Raw genomic sequence first — 10815 nt, 5'->3', positions numbered from 1 at the left:
GTAACCACATATCACAGTTAGTACATTCATCTTCAGATAGCTAGGTGAGACAACCACATATCACAGTCATAGTCAGTACATTCATCTTCAGATAGCTAGGTGAGACAACCACATATCACAGTCACAGTTAGTACATTCATCTACAGATAGCTAGGAGAGACAACCACATATCACAGTCAGTACATTCATCTCCAGATAGCTAGGAGAGACAACCACATATCACAGTCAGTACATTCATCTACAGATAGCTAGGTGGGACAACCACATATCACAGTCATAGTCAGTACATTCATCTACTGATAGCTAGGTGAGACAACCACATATCACAGTTAGTACATTCATCTTCAGATAGCTAGGTGGGACAACCACATATCACAGTCATAGTCAGTACATTCATCTACTGATAGCTAGGTGAGACAACCACATATCACAGTCATAGTCAGTACATTCATCTTCAGATAGCTAGGAGAGACAACCACATATCACAGTATTCATCTTCAGATAGCTAGGAGAGACAACCACATATCACAGTCAGTACATTCATCTTCAGATAGCTAGGTGGGACAACCACATATCACAGTCATAGTTAGTACATTCATCTCCAGATAGCTAGGAGAGACAACCACATATCACAGTCATAGTCAGTACATTCATCTACTGATAGCTAGGAGAGACAACCACATATCACAGTCAGTACATTCATCTTCAGATAGCTAGGTGGGACAACCACATATCACAGTCACAGTTAGTACATTCATCTTCAGATAGCTAGGTGGGACAACCACATATCACAGTCATAGTCAGTACATTCATCTACAGATAGCTAGGAGAGACAACCACATATCACAGTCAGTACATTCATCTACAGATAGCTAGGAGAGACAACCACATATCACAGTCATAGTCAGTACATTCATCTACAGATAGCTAGGTGAGACAACCACATATCACAGTCATAGTCAGTACATTCATCTACAGATAGCTAGGAGAGACAACCACATATCACAGTCAGTACATTCATCTACAGATAGCTAGGAGAGACAACCACATATCACAGTCATAGTCAGTACATTCATCTTCAGATAGCTAGGAGAGACAACCACATATCACAGTCATAGTCAGTACATTCATCTACAGATAGCTAGGTGAGACAACCACATATCACAGTCATAGTCAGTACATTCATCTACAGATAGCTAGGAGAGACAACCACATATCACAGTCAGTACATTCATCTACAGATAGCTAGGAGAGACAACCACATATCACAGTCATAGTCAGTACATTCATCTCCAGATAGCTAGGAGAGACAACCACATATCACAGTCAGTACATTCATCTTCAGATAGCTAGGAGAGACAACCACATATCACAGTCATAGTCAGTACATTCATCTACAGATAGCTAGGAGAGACAACCACATATCACAGTCACCGTTAGTGTATTCATCTACAGATAGCTAGGTGGGACAACCACATATCACAGTTAGTACATTCATCTCCAGATAGCTAGGAGAGACAACCACATATCACAGTTAGTACATTCATCTACAGATAGCTAGGAGAGACAACCACATACCACAGTCATAGTCAGTACATTCATCTTCAGATAGCTAGGAGAGACAACCACATACCACAGTCATAGTCAGTACATTCATCTCCAGATAGCTAGGAGAGACAACCACATATCACAGTCAGTACATTCATCTACAGATAGCTAGGAGAGACAACCACATATCACAGTCACAGTCAGTACATTCATCTTCAGATAGCTAGGTGGGACAACCACATATCACAGTCATAGTCAGTACATTCATCTACAGATAGCTAGGAGAGACAACCACATATCACAGTCAGTACATTCATCTACAGATAGCTAGGAGAGACAACCACATATCACAGTTAGTACATTCATCTTCAGATAGCTAGTTGAGACAACCACATATCATAGTCAGTACATTCATCTACAGATAGCTAGGAGAGACAACCACATATCACAGTTAGTACATTAATCTACAGATAGCTAGGAGAGACAACCACATATCACAGTCAGTACATTCATCTACAGATAGCTAGGAGAGACAACCACATATCACAGTCATAGTCAGTACATTCATCTACAGATAGCTAGGAGAGACAACCACATACCACAGTCATAGTCAGTACATTCATCTTCAGATAGCTAGGAGAGACAACCACATATCACATATCACAGTCAGTACATTCATCTACAGATAGCTAGGTGGGACAACCACATATCACAGTCATAGTCAGTACATTCATCTCCAGATAGCTAGGAGAGACAACCACATACCACAGTCAGTACATTCATCTACAGATAGCTAGGAGGGACAACCACATATCACAGTCATAGTCAGTACATTCATCTCCAGATAGCTAGGAGAGACAACCACATACCACAGTCAGTACATTCATCTACAGATAGCTAGGTGAGACAACCACATACCACAGTCAGTACATTCATCTACAGATAGCTAGGAGAGACAACCACATATCACAGTCATAGTCAGTACATTCATCTACAGATAGCTAGGAGAGACAACCACATATCACAGTCATAGTCAGTACATTCATCTTCAGATAGCTAGGTGGGACAACCACATATCACAGTCATAGTCAGTACATTCATCTTCAGATAGCTAGGAGAGACAACCACATACCACAGTCAGTACATTCATCTTCAGATAGCCTGGATGTCAGGAGAGGGTTGTGTTATAAACTCTTACCCAGTATAGCCTGGATGTCAGGAGAGGGTTGTGTTATAAACTCTTACCCAGTATAGCCTGGATGTCAGGAGAGGGTTGTGTTATAAACTCTTACCCAGTATAGCCTGGATGTCAGGAGAGGGTTGTGTTATAAACTCTTACCCAGTATAGCCTGGATGTCAGGAGAGGGTTGTGTTATAAACTCTTACCCAGTATAGCCTGGATGTCAGGAGAGGGTTGTGTTATAAACTCTTACCCAGTATAGCCTGGATGTCAGGAGAGGGTTGTGTTATAAACTCTTACCCAGTATAGCCTGGATGTCAGGAGAGGGTTGGGCGTCGGAACACCTGCAGCACCTCAGGACGATGACCCCTCCAAGGACACAGTCCTCACTGGCCAGGAACGGGGAACCTGGGGGAGACAGGGGTGGGGTGGGGGGGGGGGGGGGGTGTTACCATTCCGTTTACATACCCTAACCCTAACCAAGTCCTCACTGGCCAGGAACGGGGAACCTGGGGGAGACAGGGGTGGGGGGGGGGGGGGGGGTGTTACCATTCCGTTTACATACCCTAACCCTAACCAAGTCCTCACTGGCCAGGAACGGGGAACCTGGGGGAGACGGGGGGGGGGGGGGGGGGGTACCATTCCGTTTACATACCCTAACCCTAACCAAGTCCTCACTGGCCAGGAACGGGGAACCTGGGGGAGACAGGGGGGGGGGGGGGGGTTGTCTACTGTCTATCAGGAATTAAATGGTCTGAATTTCCCATAGTATTCCTCTACCCGGTCTGGGACAAAACTAAACGACTGCTAGCAATTATTCTGTGTGTGTGTGTGTGTGTGTGTGTGTGTGTGTGTGTGTGAGGGCTGTTCCCCGACGAAAATAAAAATTTAATTGGTCGACCGAGAGTCAACCTGTTCCTTCGACCCATCGATTGGTTGAAATGTTTACACGTATTTGTCCATATATTAGGCAGACACACCCTCTGTGTTTGAATCAAATCCATCACATATGCACTGAGCACACTGATAAAGGGGAAGGGGGGGGGGGGGTACCTAGTCAGTTGTCCAACTGAACGCATTCAACTGAAATGTGTCTTCTGCATTGAACCCCTCTGAATCAGAGAGGTGAAGAAGGCTGCCTTAATCGACATCCACGTCTTCAGCACCCGGGGAACAGTGGGTTAACTGCCTTGCTCAGGGGCAGAACAACAGATTTTTACCTTGTCAGCTCAGGGATTTGATCCAGCTACCTTTCAAGTTACTGGCCCAAGGCTCCTACCCTCCGGGCTACCGCGTCACTCTCCTACCCTCCGGGCTACCGCGTCACTCTCCTACCCTCCGGCCTACCGAGTTACGCTCCTACCCTCCGGCCTACCGAGTTACGCTCCGGCCTACCGAGTTACGCTCCTACCCTCCGGCTACCGAGTTACGCTCCTACCCTCCAGGCTACCGAGTTACGCTCCTACCCTCCGGCTACCGAGTTATGCTCCTACCCTCCGGCCTACCGAGTTACGCTCCTACCCTCCAGGCTACCGAGTTACGCTCCTACCCTCCGGCTACCGAGTTACGCTCCTACCCTCCGGCTACCGAGTTACGCTCCGGCCTACCGAGTTACGCTGCTACCCTCCGGACTACCGAGTTACGCTCCTACCCTCCGGTCTACCGAGTTACGCTGCTACCCTACGGACTACCGAGTTACGATCCTACCCTCGGCCTACCGAGTTACGCTCCTACCCTCCAGGCTACCGAGTTAAGCTCCTACCCTCCGGCCTACCGAGTTACGCTCCTACCCTCCGGCTACCGAGTTACGCTCCTACCCTCCAGGCTACCGAGTTATGCTCCTACCCTCCGGCCTACCGAGTTACGCTCCTACCCTCCAGGCTACCGAGTTAAGCTCCTACCCTCCGGCTACCGAGTTACGCTCCTACCCTCCGGCTACCGAGTTACGCTCCTACCCTACGGCCTACCGAGTTACGCTCCTACCCTCCGGCCTACCGAGTTACGAACCTACCCTCCAGGCTACCGAGTTACGCTCCTACCCTCCGGCTACCGAGTTACGCTCCTACCCTCTGGCCTACCGAGTTACGCTCCTACCCTCTGGCCTACCGAGTTACGCTCCTACCCTCCGGCCTACCGAGTTACGCTCCTACCCTCCAGGCTACCGAGTTACGCTCCTACCCTCCGGCTACCGAGTTACGCTCCTACCCTCCGGCTACCGAATTACGCTCCTACCCTCCGGCCTACCGAGTTACGCTCCTACCCTCCGGCCTACCGAGTTACCCTCCGGCCTACCGAGTTACGCTCCGGCCTACCGAGTTACGCTCCTACCCTCCGGACTACCGAGTTACGCTCCTACCCTCTGGTCTACCGAGTTACGCTGCTATCCTACGGACTACCGAGTTACGCTCCTACCCTCCGGCCTACCGAGTTACGCTCCTACCCTCCAGGCTACCGATTTACGCTCCTACCCTCCGGCTACCGAGTTACGCTCCTACCCTCCGGCTTACCGAGTTACGCTCCTACCCTCCGGCCTACCGAGTTACGCTCCTACCCTCCGGTCTACCGAGTTACGCTCCTACCCTCCGGCTACCGAGTTACGCTCCTACCCTCCGGCTACCGAGTTACGCTCCTACCCTCCGGTCTACCGAGTTACGCTCCTACCCTCCGGCTACCGAGTTACGCTCCTACCCTCCGGCTACCGAGTTACGCTCCTACCCTCCGGCTACCGAGTTACGCTCCTACCCTCCGGCCTACCGAGTTACGCTCCTACTCTCCGGCTACCGAGTTACGCTCCTACCCTCCGGCCTACCGAGTTACGCTCCTACCCTCCGGCCTACCGAGTTACGCTCCGGCCTACCGAGTTACGCTGCTACCCTCCGGACTACCGAGTTACGCTCCTACCCTCCAGGCTACCGAGTTACGCTCCTACCCTCCGGTCTACCGAGTTACGCTCCTACCCTCCGGTCTACCGAGTTACGCTGCTACCCTACGGACTACCGAGTTACGATCCTACCCTCGGCCTACCGAGTTACGCTCCTACCCTCCGGCCTACCGAGTTACGCTCCTACCCTCCGGCCTACCGAGTTACGCTCCTACCCTCCGGCCTACCGAGTTACCTTCCTACCCTACGGCCTACCGAGTTACGCTCCTACCCTCCGGCCTACCGAGTTACGCTCCTACCCTCCGGTCTACCGAGTTACGCTCCTACCCTCGGGCCTACCGAGTTACGCTCCTACCCTCGGCCTACCGAGTTACGCTCCTACCCTCCGGCCTACCGAGTTACGCTCCTACCCTCCAGGCTACCGAGTTACGCTCCTACCCTCCGGCCTACCGAGTTACGCTCCTACCCTCCGGCCTACCGAGTTACGCTCCTACCCTCCGGCCTACCGAGTTACGCTCCTACCCTCCGGCCTACCGAGTTACGCTCCTACCCTCCGGCCTACCGAGTTACGCTCCTACCCTCCGGCCTACCGAGTTACGCTCCTACCCTCCGGCCTACCGAGTTACGCTCCTACCCTCCGGCCTACCGAGTTACCTTCCTACCCTCCGGCCTACCGAGTTACCTTCCTACCCTCCGGCCTACCGAGTTACCTTCCTACCCTCCGGCCTACCGAGTTACGCTCCTACTCTCCGGCTACCGAGTTACGCTCCTACCCTCCGGCCTACCGAGTTACGCTCCTACCCTCCGGCCTACCGAGTTACCTTCCTACCCTCCGGCCTACCGAGTTACGCTCCTACTCTCCGGCTACCGAGTTACGCTCCTACCCTCCGGCCTACCGAGTTACGCTCCTACCCTCCGGCCTACCGAGTTACGCTCCTACCCTCCGGCCTACCGAGTTACCTTCCTACCCTACGGCCTACCGAGTTACGCTCCTACCCTCCGGCCTACCGAGTTACGCCCCTACCCTCCGGCTACCGAGTTACGCTCCTACCCTCCGGCCTACCGAGTTACGCTCCTACCCGCCGGTCTACCGAGTTACGCTCCTACCCTCCGGCCTACCGAGTTACGCTCCTACCCTCCGGCCTACCGAGTTACGCTCCTACCCTCTGGCCTACCGAGTTACGCTCCTACCCTCCGGCCTACCGAGTTACGCTCCTACCCTCCGGCCTACCGAGTTACGCTCCGGCCTACCGAGTTACGCTGCTACCCTCCGGACTACCGAGTTACGCTCCTACCCTCCGGCCTACCGAGTTACGCTCCTACCCTCCGGCCTACCGAGTTACGCTCCGGCCTACCGAGTTACGCTGCTACCCTCCGGACTACCGAGTTACGCTCCTACCCTCCGGTCTACCGAGTTACGCTGCTACCCTACGGACTACCGAGTTACGATCCTACCCTCAGCCTACCGAGTTACGCTCCTACCCTCCGGTCTACCGAGTTACGCTGCTACCCTACGGACTACCGAGTTACGATCCTACCCTCAGCCTACCGAGTTATGCTCCTACCCTCCGGCTACCGAGTTACGCCCCTACCCTCCGGCTACCGAGTTACGCTCCTACCCTCCGGCCTACCGAGTTACGCTCCTACCCGCCGGTCTACCGAGTTATGCTCCTACCCTCCGGCCTACCGAGTTACGCTCCTACCCTCCGGGCTACCGAGTTACGCTCCTACCCTCCGGGCTACCGCGTTACGCTCCTACCCTCCGGGCTACCGAGTTACGCTCCTACCCTCCAGGCTACCGAGTTACGCTCCTACCCTCCAGTCTACCGAGTTACGCTCCTACCCTCCAGGCTACCGAGTTACGCTCCTACCCTCCAGGCTACCGAGTTACGCTCCTACCCTCTGGCCTACCGAGTTACGCTCCTACCCTCCAGGCTACCGAGTTACGCTCCTACCCTCCAGGCTACCGAGTTACGCTCCTACCCTCCAGGCTACCGAGTTACGCTCCTACCCTCCGGACTACCGAGTTACGCTCCTACCCTCCAGGCTACCGAGTTACGCTCCTACCCTCCAGTCTACCGAGTTACGCTCCTACCCTCCAGTCTACCGAGTTACGCTCCTACCCTCCAGGCTACCGAGTTACGCTCCTACCCTCCAGGCTACCGAGTTACGCTCCTATCCTCCAGGCTACCGAGTTACGCTCCTACCCTCCAGGCTACCGAGTTACGCTCCTACCCTCCAGGGCTACCACGTTACGGCTCAATAAAGAGATAGACAAAGAAGAAAAAAAAGAAAGCGAGTCATTCCAGATATTCTATTTAGAGAGCTTCAATTAAATGGGTTGTGTAAGCTCAGTGAGGGTTGTCTGGCCACATCAAAGACTCATCATCTCTCATCACGAAGGCAAGACTGTGTGTCTGTCTGTGCGTAAGGGTTTATAGAGCTGTGTTAGGTTTAACGAGAGACTTCAGAGACAACAGGACAGTTAGATCATCACTCTTCGCAACTGTCTAGAGCACTATTCTTTACCAGAGGGCACTATTCTTTACCAGAGGGCACTATTCTTTACCAGAGGGGCCCTGGTGGTTAGAGCCCCGCGGGCCATGGTTAGAGCCCCGTGGGCCATGGTGGTTAGAGCCCCGTGGGCCCTGGTGGTTAGAGCCCCGTGGGCCCTGGAGGTTAGATCCCCGTGGGCCCTGGAGGTTAGAGCCCCGTGGGCCATGGTGGTTAGAGCCCCGTGGGCCCTGGTGGTTAGAGCCCCGTGGGCCCTGGAGGTCAGAGCCCCGTGGGCCCTGGTGGTCAGAGCCCCGTGGGCCCTGGTGGTCAGAGCCCCGTGGGCCCTGGTGGTCAGAGCCCCGTGGGCCCTGGTGGTCAGAGCCCCGTGGGCCCTGGAGGTTAGATCCCCGTGGGCCCTGGTGGTTAGAGCCCCGTGGGCCCTGGTGGTTAGAGTCCCGTGGGCCCTGGTGGTTAGAGCCCCGTGGGCCCTGGTTAGAGCCCCGTGGGCCCTGGTTAGAGCCCCGTGGGCCCTGGTGGTTAGAGCCCCGTGGACCCTGGTTAGATCCCCGTGGGCCCTGGTGGTTAGAGCCCCGTGGGCCCTGGTGGTTAGATCCCCGTGGGCCCTGGTGGTTAGATCCCCGCGGGCCCTGGTGGTTAGAGCCCCGCGGGCCCTGGTGGTTAGAGCCCCGTGGGCCCTGGAGGTTAGAGCCCCGTGGGCCCTGGAGGTTAGAGCCCCGTGGGCCCTGGTGGTTAGAGCCCCGTGGGCCCTGGTGGTTAGAGCCCCGTGGGCCCTGGAGGTTAGAGCCCCGTGGGCCCTGGTGGTTAGAGCCCCGTGGGCCCTGGTGGTCAGAGCCCCGTGGGCCCTGGTGGTCAGAGCCCCGTGGGCCCTGGTGGTCAGAGCCCCGTGGGCCCTGGTGGTCAGAGCCCCGTGGGCCCTGGTGGTCAGAGCCCCGTGGGCCCTGGTGGTCAGAGCCCCGTGGGCCCTGGTGGTCAGAGCCCCGTGGGCCCTGGAGGTTAGATCCCCGTGGGCCCTGGTGGTCAGAGTCCCGTGGGCCCTGGTGGTTAGAGCCCCGTGGACCCTGGTTAGATCCCCGTGGGCCCTGGTTAGAGCCCCGTGGGCCCTGGTGGTTAGAGCCCCGTGGACCCTGGTGGTTAGAGCCCCGTGGACCCTGGTGGTTAGAGCCCCGTGGACCCTGGTTAGATCCCCGTGGGCCCTGGTGGTTAGATCCCCGCGGGCCCTGGTGGTTAGAGCCCCGTGGGCCCTGGAGGTTAGATCCCCGTGAGGGCCTTGGTCATAAGTAGTATCCTAAAATAGGCAATAGCGTGCCATATGGGGCGCAGTTGAAGTGTTTCAGAGATGTCTCGGAACGATCAGACTGTTACAGACTTCTAAAAAGGAAGAAGACCAGACCAAAACCACCAAATGATTCCACATTTTCTCTCCCTGTTCTCTCCTCTCTGTTCAACTCTAATGGTCACTTCCTCTCATAGACAAAGAGACAGAGACAGAGACAGAGACAGAGACAGAGAGAGAGAGAGAGAGAGAGAGAGAGAGAGAGAGAGAGAGAGAGAGAGAGAGAGAGAAAGAGAGAAAGAGAGAAAGAGAGAAAGAGAGAGAAAGAGAGTGAGTGAGTGAGTGAGAGAGAGAGAGAGAGAGAGACAGAGAGAGAGAGAGACAGAGAGAGAGAGACAGAGAGAGAGAGACAGAGAGAGAGACAGAGAGAGAGAGAGAGAGAGAGAGAGAGAGAGAGAAAGAGAGAGAAAGAGAGACAAAAAGAGAGAGACAAAAAGACAGAGAAGAGAGAGAGAGAGAGAGAAAGAGAGAGAAAGAGAGAGACAGAGAGAGAGAGCACAAACAAAGTTAATTTCTGAAAATACAGAAATAGCCCAACACCATCATCAAAATGAACTGTCAACAAAATATTGATGTGGCCATGAAAATAAGGACAGCTGTCTGTCGAACACGAATGTACGGGCCGTTAGCAGGGGTGAACAGAATTCACCCAGAAGCGGTCTGCTTGGATCTCTTTGTTGTCACCGTTTTAGCCAATTAATGCTTTTTCACTTCAGTCTTTTGTCTCCTCCGTGCTAAACTGAGTCGTGTCTCTCCGTACACACATGCTTGGCTGAAACGGACAGTGTGTGTGTGTGTGTGTACATGTGTGTGTGTGTGTGTGTGTGTGTGTGTGTGTGTGTGTGTGTTACTTACTGATGAACTTGTTCTGCATAGCCTCCAGCAGCGCCTGGTGAGCATCTTCACACTGCATGGCAGAAGAACACTCCCTAGCTAGCATGGTTCGTATTAGATGTTCCCCGCAACCTACGTAGACACACACACACACACACACACACACACACACACACACACGGGAAGACAGGAGGGGAAGACAGGGGGAGACGCTTATCAATGTATGGGTTATGTATGTTATAACAAATGAACTGCTTTATTACGAGAGATTCAAAGCCTATCAAGACTACATGCTAGGTGATTGTAAAACATCAGAGGTGAAGGCCTTCACAGCTGACTACCTGGAGAAGGTTCTGGAGCCTTGTGACTGGCAGGCACAGTGGGGCACATACGTGTTTGATGTGCTAGTGGAGGTGGTGGATATGAACTATAAGTATGGGTTATGTATGGGTTATGTATGGGTTATGTATGGTTATGTATGAGTTATGTATGGTTATGTATGGGTTTTGTATGAGTTATGTA

The 10815-nt window shown here is 53.6% G+C and overlaps 1 protein-coding gene across 3 annotated transcripts in view; it reads right to left on the bottom strand.

The window, feature by feature from the left end:
• The window catches only part of tasp1 (taspase, threonine aspartase, 1), a 123526-nt gene that overhangs the window by 18951 nt on the left and 93760 nt on the right, over positions 1–10815 (bottom strand). For all 3 annotated transcript variants that reach the window (XM_055941000.1, XM_055941083.1, XM_055941155.1), the window contains 2 exons: positions 10315–10425; positions 3029–3136 (listed from right to left, as the gene is read on the bottom strand). In XM_055941000.1, the coding sequence (XP_055796975.1) occupies positions 3029–3136; positions 10315–10425 (219 nt within the window). The remainder of the gene's footprint in view (positions 1–3028; positions 3137–10314; positions 10426–10815) is intronic.

This window comes from Salvelinus fontinalis, chromosome 1 (assembly GCF_029448725.1).
Source record: "Salvelinus fontinalis isolate EN_2023a chromosome 1, ASM2944872v1, whole genome shotgun sequence".
In the NCBI taxonomy this organism is placed as follows: Eukaryota; Metazoa; Chordata; class Actinopteri; order Salmoniformes; family Salmonidae; genus Salvelinus; species Salvelinus fontinalis.
Note: the sequence above shows the minus strand (reverse complement) of the source record. Positions and strands in the feature narration are given on the sequence as shown.